The sequence below is a fragment of the Chroicocephalus ridibundus genome, chromosome 1 (assembly GCF_963924245.1).
Source record: "Chroicocephalus ridibundus chromosome 1, bChrRid1.1, whole genome shotgun sequence".
Lineage (NCBI taxonomy): Eukaryota > Metazoa > Chordata > Aves > Charadriiformes > Laridae > Chroicocephalus > Chroicocephalus ridibundus.
Genome location: NC_086284.1, coordinates 97,373,039 through 97,399,692, shown reverse-complemented (window position 1 = coordinate 97,399,692; position 26,654 = coordinate 97,373,039). Strand labels below are relative to the sequence as shown.

Below are 26,654 nucleotides of genomic sequence, written 5' to 3'. Positions count from 1 at the left end.
TGAAAGCACTGCATGTTCTTCCTTGAATTGCCAGGATTGCAATCTCTTTTGCTCAGGTGGGAGGGTAGCGATACACCTCCTTGGGGGATGGCATCGATGCCTGTAGTGACTCATTTGACAGGGAGTTCTCCTGCAGTTGGCTTCATTCCCCATTTTCCCTGGGGCTGACTGTGTCCTCTTCATGGCTTATCCACTCTCAGATGCACTAGGAAGTGCTCAAGGTTGTTCTTGGACCTTGAAGAGAGTTGACTCTCTACAGTGCAAAGCTTGCATAAAGCCACTGAGACATTTGTTTTTGCAACAAGTCTGGCAGATTATTTGTTTAACTGAAAGTAGAATGAAAAACCCTCCCCTTTTTCCCTCAAGTACTACCATTGTAATTACAATTATAAATATTAGATAATTATATTACGAATACTACTAATTCCTCTGCCTCTAATATCCTGCTGAGTATGAGGAGACACTTGTCTCTATGAGTTTTAGAAAGGTTTTGCTACATAAGACCATGCCACAGTCCCATGTTATTTGAGTAATCCACCTCTTGAGCGTGGCTGGAAGCGGCCACATCAAAGACAGACATAGAGACCCCGCGGCAGGCAGCTACCGGGTAACTTGCTGTGGTGAAGGATTTTTCCCTAACCCCATCAACTGAACTCTCAGAGTCCTGAGAGTTTACAACCCCTTCCAAAAACTCTTTAAAAATAAAACCCTTACAACTGTAACCCTCCCATACATAACAAGTCCTTTTGCTGAGCCCAGCTAAACTTTTGCCCCCTGTGATATCTGGTTCCACCGGATCATTGTCGGTTGTGTAAACATGTGTTTCTTTTCATCAGTGTTAAATGTTCAGCCTCGCAGCTCCCCTGCCCTTCTCCATGTCCTGGTATCTCGGGATGGGGTGAACAGTGAACAGCCATGCCCAGATCACCTTTTTTTTTCTGACGTCTTGCTTCCCGCTCAACAGCCCTTTTGCTGAAATTCATCTCAATGGCAGGAGAAAGGTTCAGCCAGTGCCAGTGTTGGGTGCCTGGGTCTCCTTGGCCAAGAGCACCCCACTTCACCCATGCTTCTGTGCATGCGTACGATGAGATGCTGCAGTCTCCGCTGACTATGATCAGCTGTTATTTCCTTTTTATATGTGTCAGTGTGGAACATATTAAAATTTCTCAGTAGTGGTATGTTAGGAATCCCTCTGATGCCCCACCTCTAACTTAGCAGAACAATAAAAGCAAGGTTGTAGTAAGCCTTTGAGCAGCTGGCCGTCTATATATTCCTTCTTTTTTCACATAATCTAATTCAGACTATTAGCCGGGGCACTACCACTTCCAGACACCATCAGTCCTTGTCCTGTTTGCTGGAATTTCATTGCGTGGCACGGAGATCCTTTCTACCACAGACGAGCGTAGCCTTTCTTCTGCTGTCAGGGTATCGGGCCGCTGGTGCCATGGAGACACCAGTCCTAGGAATTCCACTGCATCTCTATTTTTCAGCTTCTCTTTGTTATTTTTCTATTTGCATCAATCATTGTTACGGCTTACGCTTGTCACGTTTACGTGCTTATTTTTACTGAGGTGCAAACTGTGTCAGTCCGGCAGTGCGGAGGCAGCACAGGTTATGTTGCCCTTTAAGACATGTGAGTTGAGGATCTGAGTTAATGCCTCAGCTCTGGTTTGGCAAAGGTTAAGCATACCATGGCAGTGACAATCGCATTACTGTCATAGCAGCACGGCTCAAAGAGAGTGGGACCTAGGGGAACGCTGTTCCCCTTGTTAGAAGACATAAAATTGTTACCATGAGCCAAATATTTATGTTCCCTAATTGTCAGAGGCCGAGGTATATGAATGGGGGTCTGAATTTTGCCTGTGTATAAAAAGGGAGAGGATTTTTGCCTCTAGGGTCAGAAAGGAGGGAACATCCCCTTCCATCATGTGCTGTCTCCAGCATAGATAGCCCTATCTGCTGGTCCCAGTAGCAAAGACATCTTTGCTTAGTATGAAAGAATAAGAAACCCATTCCTATTCCTGCATCAATTGGTAACTGCAGACCTTTGAGTTCTCTAGAAAATATGTAAAAGACAGAGAACAAAAACCACACACCTGCTTGAAACACACTCCAACTGGTAGAGGACACATGCCCGAATGCCCTAGACCTCTCAGCAACTTGTAATTTGGCCAAGAGTCATTTTGCCTCATGTTGGGTCATAAGACTAAAGTAGAGGTAATTACTGAAGCAAATCCTATAGCTAATGCTCGGCTGAGAATATTTGCACTTTAGCCAGCAGCCACCCTTGCTGGTTTGCCTCCCGAGAGGGATGGGCGACCTTACTTAGACCGCTCAGCTCTGCGCCTTCTACTTCACCCGGGGGAAAACTGTATTCTTCTCAATTCCTGTCCCAGACTCAAGACCATGACTACTCCAGTATTCAGCGAGACACAAGAATAAAGAAAGAATCCAAGGCTGGCATCACCTCACCATTAAATGCCTCTACTAGCTCATTAGAGAGCGATCCCATACATGCCCCTAATCAATCTATTTAAAGTTTCCTGGAAGCAGGAAAAGGAAAGAATAAAAATACAAGCGCTCTTTTGTCCACCAGCAGTTATTCTTTGCGAGTGTATTAAAAAACCTTTTCTCCATGTTGGCCTGTGCCTGTCTGCTGGCAGGGCGCCAGCCCACAGTACCCACTAGAGTTTGTTATTTCAAGTGCCTCGCAGGAAAGCACCGTGAGCTCCCCCTCTCCGAGCTACCTGAAGGACTGGAAATGTTCCTGGAAACTTCAAAAGGCGAGGGAAGCTCAGCCAGCTCGAGTGCCGTTCAGCTTAATTTGTTCCACCTCATGCACTGGGTCCCCGCTGCGTGAACACTTACTGGGGCCTTACATGAGCTGCCCCACTGAAACCCGGGAACTGGCCCCATGCGGGCTGATCCCGTGCGTGCTGATGCCCCCAGGGGTGCTTGCAGCAGTGCGTTCTTCTATTATATTTGCTGCAATTACTACGTTGTTTCTTGCGCTTCAAATACCACGGACTTCCTATTTTTTTTCAGTCTGCCTACAGTCACAGGTATTCATCTCTTGAAATATTGAAAGACTTAGCAAAGCCTCACAGCAGAAAATGATGTGCCATCAGCGTGTTTGACGTTTCTGACTGCTCAGAGGCCGTGTCCGTTTTCCCTTCTTGGTTTTTACAGGACAACACTCTGCAGTTGCTGGCCAGCAGGGGGTAGGACAGTGCAGCCTCAGTAGAACGAGAAGAATCACACAATCAGAGAAGTGTCTATCTTGGAAGGGACCTTTCAGATCATTGAGTCCAACCATCAACCTAACACTGACAAAACCCACCACTTATACCGAGTCGCTAAACACCATGTCTTCCTGTCTTTTAAATACCTCCAGGGATGACGATTCCACCACCTCCCTGGGCAGCCTGTTCCAGTGCTTTGATAACCCTTTAGGAGTAGAAATGTTTCCCAATATCCAATCTAAACCTTCCCTGGTGCAACTTGAGGCCATTTCCTCTTGTCCTGTCACTTGTTGCTTGGGAGAAGAGACTGACTCCCACCTCTCTACCACCTCCTTTCATGTAGTTGTAGAGAGTGATGAGGTCTCCCCTCAGCCTCCTTTTCTCCAGGCTGAACAATCCCGGTTCCCTCAGCCGCTCCTCATAAGACTTGTGCTCCAGACCCCTCACCAGCTCTGTTGCCCTTCTCTGGACTCGTTCCAGAATCTCCATGTCTTTCTTGTAGCAAGGGGTGCAAAACTGGACACCATACTCGAGGTGGGGCCTCGCCAGTGCTGAGTACAGGGGGACGATCACTTCCCTAGTCCTGCTGGCCACATTATCCCTGATACAGGCCAGGATGCTGTTGGCCTTCCTGGGCACACTGCTGGCTCATATTCAGCCAGCTGTTGACCAACAGCCCCAGGTCCTTTTCTGCCTGGCATCTCTCCAGCCACTCCTCCCCAAGATCTGCTTGCCTCCTGTGGACACCCAGATCAAGAGGGTGAAGACCCTTCTTTTGAGCATGTTTTCCTTTCTGTTGCCTTTTTCCTTCCCCTCTTCTCATGCCCACCAGCTGCCACCAGCCCTTTACAGGAGTGTGTGTTACTCGTTCCCCTCCTCGCAGGCGCCCGCTGCCCTGCAACCTGCTGTGTCATGGGTGGATGGAGCTCCCTGACGATGGGCAAGAACATTCCCCTTGGTGTCAAAGGGGACAAGCCTCAGCACAGCTGGATATCAGCAGGGCAAACGCTCATTTGGCACAGCGAGGCCTCGAGGAAGCATTTCACTTATTTAGACCTGTAAGGATCTCACTCAAAATATTTACTTTGGTATTCGCCCTGTCTCGGGAGGGGAAGAAACCTGTTCAAATGCTGGACGGAGGCATTTCACAAACAACTGGAGTTCCCTGTGTTCACCTGCTGCTTCCCGGCTGCCGCGTGGCCGCTCCGTGACTCTGTCAGGTGTTTTGAAAGGCGGCTGTTAGAACGGAGTGAGGATTTTGATAGCATATATAGGAGGCCAGCCACCTCACTGCTGGAACAGAAATGGCCACAGCAAAATAATGAGAAGACAATTACATTTATTTTCAGAGGTAAAACATATGCTAGAGGTGATAAAGCCTCTGAGTTGATTCAACAGAAAGTAGTATCAGGCACAGCATCTTAGGTCATGTCTCCTACCAGATGAACTGTTCTCTTAAGCTGCTCAGATGGTCACTTGGATGATTTTGTCCCACAGCACACAGTGCTTCCCAAGCAGTTCCCGGGCAGGATGCAGGCAGTTGGGTGGGCTGGAAGCCATGTGAGTGTTGTGGAGGCTGGAGGAGGTCCGGGAACAGACCACACCATGCCATGTGTCTGCAGGGCTGGAGAGCCGCTCCAGGGGGGTCCCAGTAGAGATGTGGCCTTAGAGCAAGACTTGAGCTGTGGACGCGCAGAACAACGCGTGGCTTCGGGAGAGGGGTACCCCTTCACAAGGCTAGCCCTGGCCAAAGGGCAGTCCAGCTGCTGCTGTCAACTGGGAGCTGTGGTCGAGCGTGGGGCAGCTCTGTACACAGGGTACTTCCAGCCGACTGCCCAGCTGAGGCCTTGGCGACTCATTGCAGGAACAGAGAAAATGGTTCCCCAAGTTCCCTGAAAGCACAGATCCGTTATTCAGGAATCCTGGTGATGGGTTGCCGTGGGCCATGCTAACACTGTGGCCAGGTGGTAGCAGCAGGGACACCACAGGGTTACCCCGAGACTGCAGGATGTCCCCAGCACAGACCGCTCCTCCTCCTTGCCTTCCCTTCCTCAACCCCTTTCATGGCCTTTATCATGGCAGGGGGGAGTTTAACCCTGCAGAACAAACCCTGGTGTGACCTGGCAGTGTAGTTTGCCCAACACAATCGTTTCCACCCGAGTCCATATCTTGGAGGACAAAACCCCCAGATCCTCATCTTTCTGGCCTAAACTTTTCCAGGTTAGATAAAGTTCTTGAGAAGTCCGTTTTGATCTTGTAAAGATCTTTGTGGCCTTTTTGTCAGAACAGCAGCAGCCAACTACCCACACACACTCACGTGTATATACACATATATGGTTAGTGACAATGTTTAAGGCCGGAGTTTGGAGAAACTGAGTAGTCTTGTAACTCTTCTGTTTACATAACAAATTCAGAATGAGGGAACCACATGGTAGGATCCAAGTAATTGTGTTTACTAAATATGCACAGCATGCAAGGCCAGGCTTAGTTATATATACACACTGCTGCTCCAACGGGATTTTGGCAGCCTCCGAAACATAAAAGGCATTGAGTGACTTGAATTGTACCCTCATTGTCAAGCAGGAGGCTCAAACATGGAAAATGCACAGCAAACGAAGGCCAAGCTGAATATACGTGCATGCCTAATTCCAGGGGCTCGGGAGTGGGGAACAGCTAAGTAGAAGTACACCATAAATGAGCTTTTCCATTGCTCCCTTCCTACCTTCCAGGGTAAAAGCAGTGCAGATCCAATAGACCTTTGGAGAATTGCTCAGCTCTTTAATTTTTCCAAGATACATAGCAAAAAGGGATTTTCTGTTTACGTTCTCACAAAGTGACTGGCTAAATAATTCCAGATGATGGAATTTTCTTCTGTCCTTAAAGCAAAACAAAACCTTAACCTTCACCACTCTCTAAATGATATTACGACTACGATAAGAAATCTTTATTTCAGCATTCAAAAAAGCATCTAATAACAAAATAAAGGTCAAAAAATAACCCTAACTCTGCCCCTATGTCCATGTGCAATACAGTTTTGGATTGTATGTTCACATGGTCTTTCTTTGGGATGTCTCCTATTTTTCCCTGCAGTTTTTAGGTATCAGCTGTAGCAGTTTTAGGTAACAGCTATAACAGCTTTTAGCATGTTATTTATGTCTCTATGAGTTCCTGAAAACTAGATATATGGAAAGAGCACTATCAGCCTGTAGCTAACAACACGTAATGCCCGTATCAGTGAATTCTGAAAGTTGTGATTTTCGCCCACTGTTAGGCCACATATTTTTGTAGCCAATTTTCAGCCTGAGTGAAGTCACTTTTTGCATCTTTTTCTTTACAGGATGCTGTAAAGAGAAAACATTTTAGCTTCCTTTTTGTTAGCTTGGCAGTTGAGCTGTTTAGCACAGTTTTGCACATGAAAAGAAACTGAGGAAAAAATAGCTTAAATAAAAGAAAAAAATTCTATGTGAAAGTGTTCATTTTTGATTAAAAAAAGGTGTATTTTCCAAATGAAACAAAATGTCATTGTAAGTACAGCTGTAATGATTAATGATTACAGGTGTACTTGCTTCTGGTTTTGGACAGAAGGACAGACTGGAAGCTACATATGTCACTCCTGATATCATGTACTGTCTTGAATTTTATAATTTCAGACAGCTTTTCAAAAGGAATACAACCTTTTTTTTTGAAAAAAAAAAGAAAGAATGCTAATTTAAACTGAAATGCCATTGCACAATATCAGCTGGAAATGGAAAATGTCATGTCAACATACTTCATCACGTTGATGTACCTGAGCGAAAATATTTTTACTTTTTTTACACAATCAAAAATCTGCACACTAACTTTGATATGTTTAAATGTCCCTGTGAGACTTTTTCCCATATATGTGAATATTTTATAGATAGATAGATAGATAGATAGATAGATAGATAGATAGATAGATAGATATACACACACACATACACACATATATATATGTTTTATATATTTATGCTGGTCAAACTAAAGGGCAAGTAGGAAATGCATGGGCAGTGGAAGCAAGGACAGGTATCCTGGGAAGAGTAGAGGGATGGTGCCCTGTTGTGTAGGGATGGGGTCAGGAAGACCAAGGTGCAGCTGGAGCTGAACTTGTCAAGGAACACAAAGAAAAATAAGAAGGGCTTCTACAGGTACGTCAGCCAGAAAAGGAAGAAAAAGAAAGCGTAACCCCCGTTATGAGCAAGACTTGTGAACTGGTAACAACGGACGAGGAGAAGGATGAGGTACACAACAACTTTTTTGCCTCAGTCTTCACTAGCAGCCTCTCTCCCCACACCTCTCGAGTGGATGGATGGCAAGGCAGGGACTGGGGAGCAAAGTCCCTCCCACTGAGAGAGAAGATCAGGTTTGTGAGCACCTGAGGAACCTGAACATACAGAAGTCTGTGGGACCTGACATCCCAGAGTCCTGCGGGAATTGGCTGATGTAGTTGCCAAGATGCTCTCCATGATATTTGAAAAGTCATGGCAAAAGACATGAGCCGGCAAGGTGCACTCACAGCCCAGAAAACCAACCATATCCTGGGCTACATCAAAAGCAGCGTGGCCAGCAGGTCGAGGGAGGTGATTCTGCCCCTCTACTCTGCTCTGGTGAGACCTCACCTGGAGTACTGCATCCAGCTCTGGGTCCTCAGCACAGGAAAGGCATGGACCTGTTGGAGTGGGTCCAGATGAGGGCCACAAAAACGATCAGAGTGCTGGAGCACCTCTCCTCCGAGGAAAGGCTGAGAGAGTTGGGGTTGTTCAGCCTGGAGAAGAGAAGGCTCTGGGGAGACCTTGTAGCGGCCTTCCAGTACTTAAAGGAGGCTTAAAAGAAAGATGGGGACAAACTTTTTAGCAGGGCCTGTTGAGATAGGACAAGAGGTAATGGTTTTAAACTAAAAGACAGTAGATTTAGACTAGATATAAGGAAGAAATTCTTTAGAATGAGGGTGGTGAAACATTGGCACAGGTTGCCCAGAGAGGTGGTGGATGCCCCATCCCTGGATACATTCAAGGTCAGGTTGGATGGGGCTCTGAGCCACCTGCTGTAGTTGAAGATGTCCCTGCTCATTGCAGGGGGGTTGGACTAGATGACCTTAAAAGGTCCCTTCCAACCCAAACTATTCTATGATTCTATGATTCTCTTATTCTCTATATAGCATATGTACTTGAAAAACACACGTATATACTTCACATAGGTATGTCAGGAGATAGTGGCACGTGCAAGTAGCCCGGTGTTGTCTGCAGTCCTGCTTCCAATGCCTATACACTCATTTTGCCAGTATGACTATTAACAACTGTACACAGTTTTTTCTCAAAAGATGGGTCACATTTACCTCCCCGGTCTCTCTTTTTGCTAACAAATATGTGATAACAGTACTTTTTTCTTCTTTCAAAGTTTTGTTACCAAAGCCCATTACATTTCTTTGCTAGGGAAGTGTCAGGGCAATTTTAGAAGATTGAGAAAGTGTTAGTACTTTTTGTATTGTGCTGTGCTTATCCTTAAGAAGGTACAGACGTCTTCCTTTTCTCACATTTTTCCCTGCTTCTTTCCAGCTTTCTCACAGTGTTTTCATGAGGCAGACTCTATGTCATCCAATTATTTCCTGAAGAAAACTAGAGAGATAAGCCTTTGAAAACTGAGCCAGGACTCCAGATTTCTCTCACTGTATTAAATCATACTGATCAAAACCATAGAAAGATATAGAAGCACGAAAGTAACAGTGGGACAGAGAGAGTGGAAAATGGGGATCCCTGGACGTAATACTACATGAGATGAGACCGTCCAATATCAAGTAAATTTATTTGGACAGAGAGGGAATTACTGGGTGTGTAATACTGATTAACGATGTTGGAGAGAGACCTTGCCAAGCAGCGTGTTTTGGTCAGCCTCTTTATAAAGGATAGGAATGTAGGTAAAAGGTTAAATAGATAAAAAAAAAAAAAAAAAAAAAGTGCATCACTCCTCCTCTTAGCTAATCCTTGGGCATCATCTGCATGAACCGGAGTAGTACAGTTCACTTCTGGGAAGGAGTCTGTCCCAGCTCCCATGACCGAGAGATTTCTTTCTTACCCTGCTAAAATGTTTGGAGAGGTATTTATTGACATGAATGAGACTATGCACAAATGTATCTGAGACCCTAAGTGTGTTTTAAGCTCCTTATACTGCAAAGACATGTCGCTTTTTTTAATGCCATATCCACTGAAAAACATTTGCTTGAGGAAAATACACCAGGTCATAGGTCAACCTCCGAGAAAAAAATATATTGTCTATTAAATCCACAGTCACATAATTTTTCCTTTCCTATTTAGGCACACGGACAATAGTTCGAAACCCAAAAAAGGGCTTTTAAAAGATGTCTAATGCACAGAGCATCCCTAATTACATTTCTTCCCAGCGTGAGACTTTGTATGTCACTTCGGCCCGACAAGTCCCGACTCGCAGCTTGGATGAACTCTGGAAGTGTTTCTCACTGCTATGCGCTCCTCTCACAAAAGCGTTTGAGCAAGCTACAGAGCAACACACAAATCATCAAGCACTCTGGTGGGGAGGCCTCGTAATTTCAGGCTGTTTGGGAGATGAGTATCAGTCGGTTTAGAGTATCGCCAGCAAACCAGAAAACAGTTTTGAAAGAGGTTTGTATAAGGCAATAAAGGCACACATCAGCTCTTGAAATAGGGAAGAGGCTCTGGGGGAGCGTTTCTGCCTGACCAGGGAACCGTTTTATCAGAAGTTTCTTCAGGAAGTCCTTGCGCTTTTGAGTTTACTTATGACTACCATTTGCTTCAGCAGGTTATATTTAGATGGATAATACACAGCTCTTTCAAGCTATAGCTGTTTGTAGTAAAAGCGAAATTAAATCGTCCATTTGAGACTACAGGCTTTGTAAGAAGGATCCAGGGGCTGTGATGAAGCAGCTCAGGGAGGTGCCCTCCTTTCCCTGCTGGCACAGAGCTCTGGGCAGCATTTCGGGGGCTGTCCTGTGCCTGTTTTCTGGGGCGTCTCCTGGTCTCCAACATGCACCAGAAATGCAGATGCCTGGGTGGATATCCACGTGACTCGACCTGCATATATTTTTTTCCCAATTGATAGCTGGGAGGTACTTGGAAATTACGGAATATGATGTATTTTTCAGATGCTGCTCTTTAATTACTGGGGAAGAGACTGACACTGAGGAAGTGCAGCCAGACGAGTAAGCAAGCAAAGCATGCCCACCTGTGTGCGCGTGAGTTGGGAGGGCAGGCCAGCCCGAGACCTAGGTGCAGATCCCTCCATGCAGTGCAGGTCAGCCCTCAGCAATCTTCCTGGGGAACCACTTTGCTCATGCCCGGGCTCAGACCTTCAGCATCCCTCCATCCTGGGGGCGCCCCTTGTCCTTGCAGTGCAGGGGTTGCACAAGGCCGACGCGCAGCCCCTAGAGCTGGGGGTCAGCCTGCCTCCAGCCTTTCCGTGTGTTGCCTAGGCCAGAAATTCCCATCTGTAATGCAGGAGGCAGCCTAGCTTTGCTCTCCTTTGACACTTTGAGTGGATATACAGTCCTTTCAATTTGCAGAAATCTCTGATGTGTTACTAATCTCCAGTTTTGAGGGGAATCCATTAGGGACGTTACCAAGTGAAAATAATTGGCATTGCACCACTTGTGATGCTAAAAGTCAAAAGGTTCTCCCCACTAAAATGATAGAGCAATGCTTAAAGTTACAGGGCCTTGACTTCTCCTTCTGAATGCCGTATTCTCTACCTACTGTGGGAAAGATGCTCACTTAGAGCGTATATTTTGGCTAGCAAAAATCCAGTGTGCCTTAATATTATTTATGTCTGTTTTTCTCGAGAGCTCTTTTTGGTCAGGATTGTGATTTATGCTGTTTTTATTTCAGCTACGCAGGAGATTCTTTGACGGATTACGATCTCAGCAAACTCCAACTCGAGAAGAAGAATGACAGCTAAGAGACTTAAACCAGACTTTTCACCATCCTGGAAAGGAACTGTCTGCCCGTATTTGGAGTTTTTTTAATACTCTACCTCCCTCTGCTGTTATCAGCGAGAAGTTCCTCGACAATGGGAAATCATGTACTTGCAGCTTCAATTTCCATGCTCTCGCTCCTGGCGATGATGGGAGATGCAGACAGTAAAACAGATAGCTCCTTCATGATTGACTCCGATCCCAGCCGCTGTATGAGGCATCACTACGTCGACTCCATCAGCCACCCCCTCTACAAATGTAGCTCAAAGGTAAGGACTTCCCTCACCCCTTTGCAGCTTGTCAGAGTTGTTAAAATGAGCTGTTTCGGGTGATTTTTTTTCTCTGCACAAATTCCTTATTACCAAAATCCAGCTGCAGGGGCATACAAATGTTGAGACATCTGAGTGAGTACATCAGAACTGGAGCTGGAGAGAAAGGCTCTTGACTCTCTTTTCACCTTTTCAAAAGGAGAAACACACCATGATGGTGAAGCTAACGTGCAGTAAATGAAAAGATTCAAAGGAGGATGTTGGGGTCTTAGCCACCAGTGCCAAGGAGATGGATTAGTTTGAAAGTTTAGATCATCCCAGTCACCTCTTTCTTCAAGTGAGTCTTTAATCTGGAGCATATAAACTTCCAACTTTTGAGTTGAAGTACTGAGATAAAGAATCAAGCTGTAAAATCGTAATGAAAAAAGACTGTGAAAAACATTGCTAATTTTTTTTCCCTCACATTTAGTTTCAAGGCCTTTGTTTTCATGCAGAATGACAACTGGATGTTTACTGTAGGGCTGAGGGGCAGAAGGAAATACAAGATTGCCTTTCATTTGAGATTTCAAGCCAGAAAAATTTTGTGTCAAAATGGCTTAGCAGCCTGCACATGTAGCCTACAGTCATTTATTTCATTGTGTGGAGAAAAAGAATGGGGAGAAACAATAAGGAAAATCCTTCTTGGTCCCTTTTGTCTTGTCCTAATGTGTTCCAGCTGAGTTAACCCAGTGCATATTCAGATGTACGGTCTCTGCCTGGAACATCCCTCTGTCCTGCAGAAAGTGGCTTTGCCTTATGTATCCACATCCCTGGATCAAGGAAAGGCAACAGCTGCCAGTGCCAACGCTTTTGCCAGCCCTCTGTTGGGTAAGAGAGCGATGGGAGGCTGGTGGGAGATCAGAGGCTTTTGCTCTACTGCTCTTGAATTCAAACAGTAAAATTATGCATCAATTGTGGTTCAGGAGAGATCTTTTGTTTTGCTCTTAGCCTAGATGAGACCTTCTTACCATCTGGGAAACATCCAGCTTTAATGTATAGAACTGCAGAGATGCATCTGTTTGCGCAATATTGATTTTATTGCAGTTGACTCCAGTGCGAGGCAAAGCTAAAAAGTGTGGGTGGAGTGGGTGGGTTTTATGTCCTGGCAGGGGGGTGCTAGCAGCACTCCCCTCCCTGGCAATTCAGATTGCCTATTACACCTGAGAAGCCATAGCTACTGCAATGGTTTAGTCCAGGAGGGTGATATTCCACCCAACTGGCCCTTGCTCTTGGCTCCCTGCACTGCCAGAGAACAGCAGGATCTGTGACACGTAACATAGACAAGATGCTAGGTAGCCCCCAGAGGCCCTTTGGTCTCCAGCTTTGGGTAGGATCTCCCCCTGCCCCTCTACACGCAGGAGACCAAATGAGGAACAGGTGATGACTGCACCAGGGTGGTGAGAAATGGAGGGTATAACTACCCTGAGCTCTCTGCCCCACACAAAAGGGGACGCAACAGATCCCAGACCAGTCCTGAGGCAATTCAGTCCTGGAGGATGAAGGATGGGGCTTGTCTGGCCCGGGGCCAAAGGGTTGCCATGTCCTGGTCTCTCCTTTCCCGATGGCCATCATCTACCTGCCACCATTCCCCAGCTGCAGCGGGTTCCCACAGCACGTCTTTGCCTCCACTTGGCCCTGCATCACCGCTGGCTCTCCTGTGGTCACTGCCACAGCCAAACCCTCCTGCCCCTGGGCCAGCTGGGCACTCATCCCAAGGCTACTGCCCCAGCACTGCCAGCCTTGCAGCTCCACATCATCCTGCCTGTCCCGCAGCCAGCCTGTCCCTCACCTCCGACCACGCTTTTCTTCTGTGCTTCCTACACAGCCCAAGGAAGGAAGGAAGGAAGGAAGGAAGGAAGGAAGGAAGGAAGGAAGGAAGGAAGGAAGGAAGGAAGGAAGGAAACCCACCAACTACTCAACTCCTTACCGTCCCTAATGACAGAGAGAAGCAATCAGGCTTTTGGGAGTGGGGCTGATGGAAATGAGAACACAGAATGCATTGTAATGAAAACCATATTATTTCAAAACTGAGCTTTGAGAAAAAAGATGTTGACATAAACATTTGTAACTCTGACTGCAAAGATGTCAGTGACTTTTTTTAAATCAAGCCTTTAATGGAAATCATGTTTGAAAACATTATCACATCTCTTGGCTTCCCAAATTCCACAACAGTTTCAAGAAGAGTTTTTTAACGATACTGCAAGTTGTATGGACTTTCTCATGAAGTAGAAAATGAAAACAGTTTCCATACAAAGTGAAATAATTTTGACATTTCCTAGAAAACTTCTCTCTGTTTGTTAAATCAAGGTCTTTTTTTTTTTTTTTAAGATCTCAGGGATCTGAATCATCCTTCTGGCTTCTGTTCTGGATCTAGCGTATAAACACAGACCAATATTAGACTTGCTAATGAAAATTAGACGTAATGTCTGTTCCTATATATATTGTGATAAAATATAAACAAGTCAAAAAAAGGAAGGTTCTGCGGGCATAGCTGTGGGAATTGTACTTCTTGTTTCCTCTGAGTTTCCATTGTGAAGCTTGGACCAACAATTGATGTCAAGCAGAGACTTTGCCCTTTTTTGGCATGATATATTGGTTCCACCAAGCCATCCTTTTTCACCCCATATGTTTTCCCTTTTAGTGCAGCATAGAATTACAGAAGTTAAAAATGGCTTCAGAAATTGCAAGGCATATTACGTTTGCTGTCCGTCTTGGTTAAAAAAGGATTATGTCCATCGTGCTTCTCTGTGGAGGCTGCCAGTTGTACCCACATGGGAAGCAGTTTTGTTACGCTTGGAAACATCCACCCAATATAATTTAATCATTAAAATCCCTCTTGCTTGTGACCTCAGACAGATGTTGAAAACAGGTTTCCAAAGCCTTCGGAAACGTACTCCATTATAGTAACAGAATGTATAACAGAGACACAAAGGAGGGATGGAAGAAGGTCATTTGTTCCTGAAAAACAGTGTTTTCCTTTGACTTCAAGGAAACATTTGTGTCAGCTAATGAGGTATTGCCCTTCTGACCACATTGGATTCTGCCTGACCCACTGGTCTTCCATGTGCTGGATCGCCTCACCGCTGCAGTCAGAGCCTCCTAAATTACGGTATTGGCTGTCACAAGCGCTTCCTCCAGATGTGCCAGAAGCGTGCTACCACTGACAGCCTCGCACTGAAGAATCCAGCCCAGAGAGACACGGACCAGATGAAGAAAGATTTAGCAAATGTTTGCAGACATTTGCTCACGAGGTAGCTCAGGAGATTTTCAGTATTGCTTGCTTGTAGCCAGGCCGCGGATACTGCGTGAAAGTCTGTTCTCGTGAATCTCAGCCCATCTGCTTTTGGGGCTCAGCTTGTTGCTGAGGAGGACTACAAACACTGTTAATATCAAACCAGTTCACAACTTCTGAATTTCCAGAATGCAGCTCAAAGGATCAGAGTCAAATATTGCCTCAGATTCAGTTTGGTCTCTTTTGTGGCCACCCAGACACCTATGAGACTGCTGACTTTAAGTAAGAAAACCTATTTTTCCCTAGCTGCTCATACATGTGAGACTTCCCACGGTTCCCACGTTCTAGCACGCTGTGCTTCCGGATCCAGCAATGCAAGGTGACAGGCACAGGCTCACATGTGCGGGGGACAAGGGGAGCCATGAGGCACGCGTATCAGGTTATAAAATACCCACATGTTTTTACTATATATACCCTCACTGTATTACTGTGCTATTCCATCATAGCATTACTAATTATTTAGGCGATAATCTCTATTGCGCTACAGTATACGATACAATAAGCAGCTGGTGTGATTGACTAAATGGCAAAGCAAAGCTTTTGAAGTACGTGCTATTTCCAGCTCATTTGCACACCTGCCAAAATCCACTGGTGCTGTTCTGGATTTACAAGGAGGAGGAGATTAAATTTTGCTGAGGACTTCAGGTTAATCCAGAAGTTTAGAAAGCTATCAAAGTGGGAAATCTGATTTTTTTTTATCCTGCAAGCTTGACTTGATACCCATGGTGCAGTGCCATTGTAAAATAATACAATGTAATGCAAAACTAGAGCATGAACCCAATGTAACTTTACATGATATGAATACTGACCGTACTCTTATGAAAAACGAAGTAGCCAGCAAAACTGAAGATTAAAACTAGAATCTGCTCAGAACAAAACATGTTTTTAAAGACAAGGCTTGCTAAGCAATTATAAATGCAGTTCCACATTGAAGAAATACTGACTGTTTTTGCTTTAGAAGGCTTGCTGTTCATAAGAAATGTATTCAGACACAGATATTGTCACATCAGATAATTCTACTCTGTAATTACACTGTTGGAACTCTTAATCCGTAATCCTGTTCCTCAAGGGCTGGTTTGGTGTTTTCCTGGCATTTCTGAATGTATCTGCAGATACAGGAGCGCATGCGTGCCATAAAAAGTCCCTAGAGTAACAGTACCAGAGTGACTACCTGTTCTAGCTCCAGAAGCATCAACAATTATACGTCACCTGCATCATACAGCAATGTGTGCCGTCATATTTGGGCTGAAATCACTGAATCATGGAAATGTTGGTTGGAAGGGACTCTGGAGGCCCTCTGAACCTCCCAAAAAGCAACTTGCGGCCATTGCATGTCCCCCGTTGCCACTCCTGAGGAGCGTTTCGCCCTGTGGTCTTTGCAACTGCCCTTTGAGCAGTTGCCAGCTACCGTCGGATTGCTCCTCCCCTTCCCCTTCAGCCAATTCATGGGCATAGCCTGTGACAGAGTGTTCTCACAGTCCGGTGAACTTGGTCAAAGTGGGGGACCTAACAAGACCTGTCAAGATGCCAGGAAGGAAACTAACTTTTAAAAATGTCCCAATCTGCTGTGTTTCCTTTGCAATACAGGCAGCGTTAGGTACCTGTGTAGCTCTTCTCGAGCTGCCTGCCTGCCTGTCACTGTGGGAAGTGAGTTTTGTTTACCAGAGGACAAAAGTGGATCTTTATCTGTCAGCAACGGGGTGCCAGCTCTGTAATAATTGTCCCTTTCCCTGTTCTCGTATATACTAAAGACACCAGTATTAAAGAGGTTGACATAGCTGATACATCTAAAGCTGGGTTGTGGCTCAACAATACACTGAAATTTTTTTCTCGCCATATTACTACTAACAGCTGAAGCGAATTTGCTTATGAATAGGCAGCATCACAGGAAAGGGACCATAAATTTATGCTACGAATCATGAAAGACGGTAAAATTATTGGAGAGCCACAAGAACCCGTTGTTTCATTAAACCAAGGAACAAAATGGCACCAACCCCAGATCATCAGCTCGTGAAGACATCTTCCTTGTGACCTGTCTGTGTTGACTGAATTGTATGTCTTAATATACTAATACTTTTTCAAGCAAATCATTTAGCATGCAAATACTCTTGGAAGATCCATTTTTAAGCACGGTACAAAGCATGATTTTTATGGACTCCCCTTTCCCATGGACACAGGAAGTGCTGGTATTTTCTACTTTATATCAGGAATATTCTCTCTGTCTTTCTCTCTCATCTTTCCTCATGACTCTGGCTAAAGAGAAAATTAAACGTTCGGCATATCTGCTTGCAAGACTTGGAGATTTGCAGCTAATTCATCATGTGTAGTGAAAGAAACTCAGAAGTGTTTAATGTTGTAAAATATTTGCTGTCACATTTGTAGTTATCCTCTTAGATTGTGTGGAAAAACCAAGAGATATGTGCAGCATGTTTAAAATGTAATTTTATTCCTTGGTTATAGGCTAGACTTATGACTGTTTTACTGCCTACTTTCTCACCTCCATCGCGTTTTGACCTTGTTCGGATGATACAATAAGTTGATTTTGAAGTTCATGTTGGTTAATGAGAATTAGCTGATCTGGACTTAAATAATATTTCATTCGCTATGAACGTATAAGAGTTTGTTTAAAGTTGCCCAACATCTATCCCTTATCAAGGTGATAACAGTTGTTTTTAACCACATGATTTCCTGAGCTATAGAAGATCCTTTCCATGTTTTCTACAGAGCTTAGGAGACTCTATCCCTCTCCTCTCTTCAACAAAGGGTTGTTGGGAAGGACAGTAGGTGACTCCTCATGGGCTTTCCTTCCTTAGCGCCTCCCGTTGTGCAAGTTACCTTGCTCTGGTCACAACTGAGATGGTGAACTCAGGAGGGGAAGAACCATGGAGCCTGCACTGCTTTTGGAAAAGCTCACTAGTGAACCCTCGTGTTTGGCAAGGAGTTCATCTTGTTTACGTTTTCACTGCCTTACATTTCACTGCCTTACACTATGCAGTGCATTTTATACAGATACAACTTATGCTTTACATAAAATACTTTACATAAAAACTTGCAAAACGAGGGAGCTAGAAACTTAGTTCTTGAGAAGCAATAAACTGAGCATCTTCTTTAAATTTCCACTTTATATGTTTATATAGCTAAGTATTTGAGACATTCACTGGCCCCAAGGACCAGTTTTGCTGATCACAAGTATATGCACTCAAAGCGTTGGGAAATATCCAACCGAAGTATTAGTCTGGCTGATGATTTAAGGGCTTTGGCTGCCACAAATCTGGGGTCAGTGAGTCACAGTTGCAGTCACTGTGCCTGGAAAGCAGGGCTGCTGCCCGCGTTACCTCCTCTGCTCTCACAGGCACAGCTCGGGGGCAATGCACTGTGTGGGGCTTGGTGCCCTCGCCGAGGTGGGGAGACACAGTAAGTGAAGAAAGACCAGCTAGACTGGAGGGAGGCGCCCATCTGCCGTTGTTAGCTGTGTGCTGGCAGCCACGGGGACACGTTTCCTAACCTGTCTCTTTTCCTTCGCAGATGGTGCTGCTGGCTCGCTGCGAAGGGCGCTGCAGCCAGACGTCGCGCTCAGAGCCCATGGTTTCTTTCAGCACTGTCCTGAAGCAGCCTTTCCGCTCCACCTGCCACTGCTGCCGGCCACAGACCTCCAAGCTGAAGGCCATGCGGTTGCGATGCTCGGGGGGCATGCGGCTCACTGCCACCTACCGCTACATCCTCTCCTGCCACTGCGAGGAGTGCAACTCCTAGGGACGTACCCGCCACAGCAGTGGGGGGATCCGGATGCTGCTGTCAGGGAAGGCTCTCAAGAAGTCACCTGAGGTGACGGCGATGCTCCCAGTGTACGTTACAGTGAGGACAGGACTAACCAGGCTGGATTGTAAAATATCCTGGATGGTGCCAGTACCGAAGTGTGGGCTGTGACAAAGGCAAAAGCATGAAGACTTGTTTTTAAGAAGCCTTTCTTTTTTCTGAAAGGATATTTTTGAGTTTCTTCTTTTTCAGGCTCAGCTCTGACTACAGAGAGGTGCTTTTACTTTAGGCCAAGGGCAGCAGGGGAACAGAGAGGAAGGTCAGCTGGATGAGAGCACCGCGCTCTGGGAGTTGGCGTTTGGACAGAGGATGGGCATCAGTTCCCACATATGACCTCTTAACCTAACAATTTATTCTCAGTCTCCTAGTTATCCTGGCCTTCAAAACAAACTGTGTTGTTGGCAAGGGTTATCTGTTACTGATCTAGCAGCCAAGCGCTGGATAACTTTAACTGTGGTTTAGCAGCAATTGCAAATAAAACATTGAAAAGTGAACTGGATATGAAATGTAGAGCTGGGACTACCCAGCCCGAGCCAGCTGAAGTGATTATTTGCAGCGTGCAGCATCACAGTTCAGTGGCTGAGCGACTCCTGAGAAGTGAAAGGTCATGAGACTCATTATTCCCCTCTAAAAGCCTGGAAATGTGACAGGTCACATCTGTCACAAAAGCCATTATTCAAACACTAAAAACTAATCAAAGATTAAAATGACATGTACTAAATGGAGTCTTTTCTTAACTTGGGTAGACCTGCTGACATACAGAGCCAGAGCCACAAGAATAATGACCAAACCTAGGACTTATGTTCATCTATGGCTCTGAGGCCATTGAGTGAGCAGCATTTTGCCTTTTAAAGACAGGCAATCGCCGACACAGGGGCATCACACTGATGTGCCCATAGGAAGTCTAAGGCAGAGTCTGTCTCCCAGCGTTATCCACTGGACCACGAAGTCTGTGTTTCGATTTACCAAATGATCTGCTACCTGGGGTCCTGGTTGACACACCATCCAGCTTGGCAGCTGCTCAGGGAATTGCACAGCTCTTGGCTGGGCCATCCGCCCATGTGTCCTTTGTGCGCACACAACGATGTAGGAGGCTGCGGCAGGGTTAGCACGAGCCCAGACCTCACCCGTAGGTGAAACTGTCCCACAGCCAGGGCATCAGAGCTGCTGGGTCTTGCAGAACAGGGGTAGCCAGCGCTTCTCTGTAAGAAGCAAGTGAGGCCATTAGCTGCTTTCCCCTCCCTGTAGGACCATTGCAGAAAGAAATGCCGCGAGGAGCTGAATGGTTTGCAGTCATTGATAGGGTGAAATGATCTCAAAATAACAAAGGATCCCAAGTTTCGGAATGGTACTTGTACAAAAAAAATCTATCCCTCCTCCATTAGCGTGAGGTTTTTAGAAAGATTCAGTCATAGTCTCTTGTGACTGCAAGGAAACAACATAAGGTATTACAGTTCTTATGTCCTTAAACGGCAGTTTATCCAGTCAGTCAGCAATATGTCTGTGATGTCCACATAAACCTGGGTAAGACCTTTTTCGATAGAAGTCATAAAGGTGTCAGGAGCATCTTTGCAGTGCAAGGATTCAGAGTCAGTGCAATTTTTACCCCTCAGTAGCATCCGCATGTATAGTCCCACAGTTATTCTCTGGGAGAGGCCAGAGTGGCTCCCCCGCACAGCAATGTCTGGTGGGGCCCCGCGGTATGGAGAAGTCATAAAATCATAGAATCGTTTTGGTTGGAAGAGACTTTTAAGATCACTAAGTCCAACCATTAGCCTAGCACTGACAAGTTACCACTAAGTCCTATCTAAGTCCAGCGTTTGGTGCATCTGTTCAGCGCCATCCAGTCTGTCTGCAGCAAATGCCATAGGCAGCAGCTTGGGGACGTGCACTGACGCTGCAATTGTCCCATGGTCTACACGAGAGTTACTGTGGCTGCTCAGGCAAAGACAGATTCCTTTGCCACTGCCTTCTCATGGGGAATATGTACGGGATGTGAAGGCAGGTGGCAGATCAAGCCACCTGCCTTTCGAGCTAAATCCTGGAGCTGGATGGCTGTCAGTCAGAAGTGGAAACCAAAAGGTGACAAGCACACCCACAGACACTGGTTTGAGAGGTTTGTGGTACATGGGAAGGACTGTCTCCGTCTTCCAGAGATGACTCGGAGATGGCCAGTTTTCAACAGCACAGAGCTGTGGGCAAACAAAAGGGTGAATCAAACTGTTAGAAGCTGACGGGCTCAGATTAAAATGTCAAAACTGGGAGTGATGAGCCCCAGTGAGCTCATTAGACACCGCTCGTTGTTTCAGCACTGTCAGTCATTCTTTTCACATCTGATGCATGGTCTGAACATCAAAGGGAGAGCGATGGGAGCGTGAGCCGGGCATTATCACCAGACTACTTTATATGAAAGATCATATGTGCGTCCCTTTTCCAATCTCTTTCAACCTCCAGCATCTAAAAATCCCATTATCCAAAAAAGCACCACCCCCTACTGTTAATTATATATAGAAAATTCCAGTCCTTATCCGAAACATCAGCAATACCTTTGATAACCAAATAACTATACCACAAAATATGCGTGACCTCTAAGCGTGGGTATAGAGACTGCCGCACAGAAGCAATGCTATGCTGTTATTTAAGGGATGGGGAATGGTAACTGCTATATCCAGGGTGTCCCATTCCCCGCCCCCGCTCCCCTACCCCGGGTTGCACTGCCGCTGGCCTTTTCTGCTGGTGCAAAATGGGATGCCGGGGGGCCATGACATGACATTTGGGTGACAATTTGCAGCGTTTCTGCACGGCTGTGGGATGCAGCAGAGCAATGTGGACCCGATCACAGTCCTCTGATGAGGAGAGAGGAAGGGTTTGAGCAGAGACCATGCCTGAGTCAATTTAGAAAACCGGAGAATATTTATAGTGAGGGAAGAGCCTGGCTGGTATTTATTCCCACATCCCCTCGCTATCACAGTGCCAGAGCTATAATTGCTCAAATCGGTCTCACAGAAGCCATTCGTGTTTCAACAAAAGCTTTTTTTTTTCCCCTCTCGCACCCCACATTCCTTCCACTTTTGCCCGGTTCCTCTAGTGAAATCATCGCCTTGTGACCACAAAGGCTGTTGCCAGGCATAAATGTTGAGGCGAATTCAACATTATCTAATTTAACTGTTGATTCCAATAAATGCATGGGAGGAATACAACAGAAATTATGACTGACAAGACAAAACGTACTTGTAAATAGCTAGAACTGGATATTAAACAATGAGTCAAAGTTTCAGATTCTCCTTTTGGCTTTGTCAGGCAGTCTTCATATTAACATTTAAGAAAAGGAGGAACTACTCTTCAAAACCAAATGCCCCAAGGTCATTTATAAATCCATATTTTGATACATTTTTATCAGTATTTTTGGTGCTGAATGAAGCACACAAGTGCTACCCACGTCAAAATTCAAGGCGGCGTATTGAAGCAAAAGAAAATGAGGCTTCAGGTGAAATCTACAGGATATGGCTCGTGGTGAGAAAGAGCCTAAACGGTGCTTAGAGATGAAACAGCTTCCTGATTTCTTAGCCTGACACTCTGTTTTACAAGTCAGACTACTGTGTAAGTCCTTCTTAAATTGAAAAACAGGGAGGGCAATGTTCAGTTGTTCAGATAATGTTGTGGGGCTTTGTCTTTGCTAACACACCCTCTCACCGGACCTGGAATGAGAAGGTTTTCTCCTTTTTTCCCCTCACTGCACCTCACCCTTCAGGCAACGTCTTCCCTCACAGAAAGGCTGGTTCAGCTGGGACCATCCTGTGGTTTGCTCAGGATGAGATGTGATACAGGCTTTCAACTGGCACCACCCTATGCCCTCTTTTTTTCCCCATTAAGTTTCTGAGTTCAGCTTGGCTTACTTTTGGAAGGCACCAGTCCCAGCAGTGGTGGTGTTACAGTTGAGCTGGAGGAATTGCACTCATGGAGACCGGAGGGAAACACCAGACCTTTGCTGGTACCCTTTGCTTGTAAGAAAAGCCTTATAATGCCAATACATTTTGTGCCTGTCAGAAATAATCTGTGATTTTCCAGAGTAAAACAGCCTATGACCTAGCAAATTTTAATTATTCTGTTCCCAGCTGCAGTGGGTCTCTTAAGTGCTTAAAGCTGCACAGATACAGAAATGGTTTGCTGGTTCAAGCCTTATATGAATCATTAAACTGAAGAGCTCACTGCTTTCTTGGAGATGTCCCACTGACTTTCCTTCATCTCACCTTGCCCTCTGAGCTTGGAGAACTTCTGCCAGACAATTGATCCTGAGTCTGTCTGTCTCCTGGTGGCCTTTATCAGGGCTTTTGTAAGCTACCGTCACAGCGCTTATGGCAATAACAGAGAGGTGAAGTTCAATGACATCCATGGTACACCACAGCCTGCACTGGGCCTTCACGTGAGCCTTAGTTGACACCTATTCAGCAAGTCCTTGCAGATCTGCCACGGAGCCCTGAAACTCAAACAGGAATGTGTAGATTGCAGCCAGAATATTTTTGTGAAAGAGGAGAAAAATAAAAGATGGGAGGTTGCTGTCTCATGGGAATAGTCTGATAGTCCGTTGCTTTGTGTCTCTCGCCTCAGTTCTTCGGATCTGATATGAGAAAAGAGATGCTCCCGAGTTTCCTCCCATGGGTGAGTGGCTTTTCAGTGCCTAGTCCTACCTGTGTAAAGACAGTGGTTTCTTACTGAATTTGTCAGAAACAGGATTAAACCCTCTAGGAAACAAGGAATTTTTCCTCTGACTTGGGCCATAAGTATTTTTGAAAAATCCAAATGCCATTAAAAAGGTCAGGGAGGGTGTGTCTTCCTTTGACTCTGTAGTTATTTACAATACAAGGGCTGTGGAAAAAGGAAAAAAAATGATATCCAGGGTAAAAGTGACTGACGGCCTTCTAAAACAGATTGCACTATAGGTAACAGGTATTAAGACAGATACTCTTAGAAAAGTGCAGCAGGCCGTGTTGGAAAGTAGCATCCCAGTGATTTTACTGTGTTGCACATGTACAAATAAGCTGTTTGGAAATCCAAATAGTGAGTCTATCCCTTTTATTTTGCGGGCAAGGGGTTACAATCTTTATTTATGGTTTGAGAGAGAGGACGGGTAATCACTTGTCTGCAAATTATATTAGCTGGCTAATGCAGTGAAAATGGTCCTTGGTGCTTCTATGATATGAAGACGACGCTTTATGTACATCAAGATACAAAAGATCAGAGTTCACTAATGAGAATAAGTAATCTTGTTTGGCCTGCACCAAGAATACATATTTCAAAATGTTTTGGTTTGCCCCCTTTTTTTTTTTTTAATACACCATTTGGGAGAGGTCTAGGAATCAAAAACTTGTATGAACAGACGAAGGGACATCTATAATTTGTTCGAGTCAGAATTAATGCTTCCTTTAGATGCCGACCAACAGTATGGCCCACTGAAACAACATTTTAAAAACAGTTAATCACATTCCCAAGTAATCTACATATATTTATGTCATCTGTATTTTCTAGGAAGAATTAAAGAGCCAGTCCTGAGTTAGAGCTGTTTTCATTCAGATGCACAACTGCTACGCCAAGCTCTGCATGGATCTCAAGACTTCCTAACACAAAAACTAATGGAGGTTAGCACTGGTGTTGTGTAGTGTAGGTAATCACTGTACAAAACAGAGGATTAACCCAGGGAGAAGCAGTACGTGGTGTGCCAGGATTTATCTCCCTCAGCCTCCTACCCAAAGCACTGGAGACTTCGTCTTGCTGGGTCTAGTTCTGCTTCCAAAATGATTGATACTCAGGAGGAGAGACAGAAGGCCCTCTTCCCTGAAAGCATCAATCCCCAGGTCTGTAACAGATGGAGGTCAAACCCCCTGTTTGAGTGGAGGAAGGTCTGGAATCAGTCTCCAGTGTCTCGGATGAGCGTGCTGCCACGCAGGAGCTGTGCAAAAGGGAGGTGGTGCAACCACCGAAGTGGTTGTCACTAAACGCAATGCAGTCTGACTGAGCTAAGCACGCTCTGAGCATTGGCAGAAAAATCAGGCTGCTCTTTGGACTGGAGTTTTTTGTGTGCCAAGTGACTTTATGCAAATGCAAGTTCCAGGTAGTGCCTGTATAAAAGGCAGAGATAACCTCTGCTGGTCACAGAGGCTTCTGTCTGAAACTCTGAGGCTGAACATGTCCCAGGCAGATGTCTGAGTGTATTAAAAATTAGATTTGCAGAAGTCACATGGATAGTATTGAAAATTCAGAGTTATGCTCATTTTCTTCATCCCTTTCGCCTGCCCTGCTCCTCCTCACCCACCCTGCACCTCTAACACGTGGAAACAATCATGCTGCTGGGATCCCATTGCTAGTCAGACACATCTCCACATTGTCACATGCAGAGTGTGTCCAAACATTCCCAGCAACTGGGAACGGGATGCTGGAAGAAGAAACCTGTGACCTGCTGCAGCAAGACTGTGCAGACTTAACCAATTCTAATTTTATATAAGCTAGATTATGTTCAAATATTACCACTCCAGGGACTAGAGTTTCTACTGCCACACATATTTCATTCCTTTGAAGTGCAAGAGAGTCCCTACACTGGGACAACGCATCCCTGTGCTTCCTAATTTCTCCCATGTTGTTTCTTTGTTTATATGTGCTGCTGCCTTTAACGCCTTGAGCAATGAGGAGCTGGTAGTCCACCTCTCTTCCTCTGTACTCTCCAATTTGGATGCAGCCTCAGGCGGGAAGTATATGCATCATCCTCCTCTATGCTGAAGACTTCCTTCCTGTTTTGCATCTTGTTTCAAAGACAATGATGTGCTAATTCTGGTTTTTCATCTGCAGGCACTGTAGAGTCCAGGACACTGGGGCTACCTGTTTTGTGACCTGGTGTCAGACACTCACTAATGACTACTTTACGATTTTTTCCCCTTAAACTGTAATGATAGATACAGGTACATGTGTATGTGTATGTGTACACACACATGCATGCACAGAGAGAGAGAGAGACAGGGAGGGTGAGACTGTGTTTACACTAGGATGGGAAAAGCTATAGTTTCTAGCCTTGGATAATCGCAGCTTTGTGGGAAATGATTTATAGTACAGTCTTTCAATGAAACATAAAAAAGAAACATACAGAGACACACGCAAATGTACTTTTCTATATTCATAAATATATTTTTATGCGTTTAAACCTCAATGGTGCCATTGCTGTCAGACAAAATAACTGCATGAATGACCTCGAAGGCAATAAAAGAAAAGGTGGTGAACACAAAATGCCGCTAGGTCAGCAGCATACCTGGCTGCAACGGAGGCAAAGGGCATCACTGACTCTGCTCCTACGTTTTGCTGAGTAACCTGCGCTATTCCATGGAGGTGGAGCACAGCGTGTGGCTCAGGCATGATGAAATCCCTGCGGATCCCTCTTCCCTTCCTGGGAGAGAGCCGGGGCTGGGGCTGAGCCTTTAGGTGGAGCTCACGTACCGCCGCTCCCGGGAAGAGCAGCGCTGCAGCTCCTGCGGGACACAGCTGGCCGCAAGGAAGGAGAGAGCCAGGAAAGCAGAGCTGGTCTCCCGATTTTCACAGCTCGGGTTAGCAGCCAGGCTCCTCACAGGCTGAAAAATGGTTTCTTTTGAAAGCTGTTTGAAGACGACTTTTGTCCTGCGTGCACAGGACCTAAGGCTGCGAGTGGCTGCAGCTTGGCTAGGCTACCTTACGTTACCGGGGCTGGAGGTGGCGTGTGCACCTGGCTGCCAGTGCAGGATGAGTACGGCATCAGAGACTCTCTGTGTAGCTCCACACAGCCAGGGAAGCTCCCTGCAGGTCTACTTCCCATCCCAGTCTAAAAGGATCCCATGGACTTTCAGCTCCAGAATGAGACGTAGGGACTTTCAGCTCCAGAATGAGACATCGTATGGCCCGGGAGGAGCACGGGACGGCGGGTGCATCTGGCACATTTTGCTGCATGGCTGCAGAAGGCTGTGTTGGGCTGTGGGATGGGGAGAGCGGCGTGGGGGCTGTGT

At 45.6% G+C, this 26,654-nt stretch overlaps 1 protein-coding gene across 6 annotated transcripts in view; it reads left to right on the top strand.

Moving 5' to 3' along the window:
- Positions 1 to 25,253, top strand: part of NDP (norrin cystine knot growth factor NDP) — a 41,126-nt gene extending 15,873 nt beyond the window's left edge. For 3 of the 6 annotated variants that reach the window (XM_063344288.1, XM_063344279.1, XM_063344268.1), the window contains 3 exons: positions 10,396 to 10,452; positions 11,135 to 11,489; positions 18,346 to 25,253. In XM_063344288.1, coding sequence (XP_063200358.1) covers positions 11,316 to 11,489; positions 18,346 to 18,573 — 402 coding nt within the window. In that variant the 5' untranslated portion in view covers positions 10,396 to 10,452; positions 11,135 to 11,315 and the 3' untranslated portion in view covers positions 18,574 to 25,253. Of the gene's footprint in view, positions 1 to 10,395; positions 10,545 to 11,134; positions 11,490 to 18,345 lie in introns of all 6 variants that reach the window. The other 3 variants (XM_063344312.1, XM_063344305.1, XM_063344296.1) reach the window with 2 other exon arrangements.
- Positions 25,254 to 26,654: the final 1,401 nt, after the last annotated feature.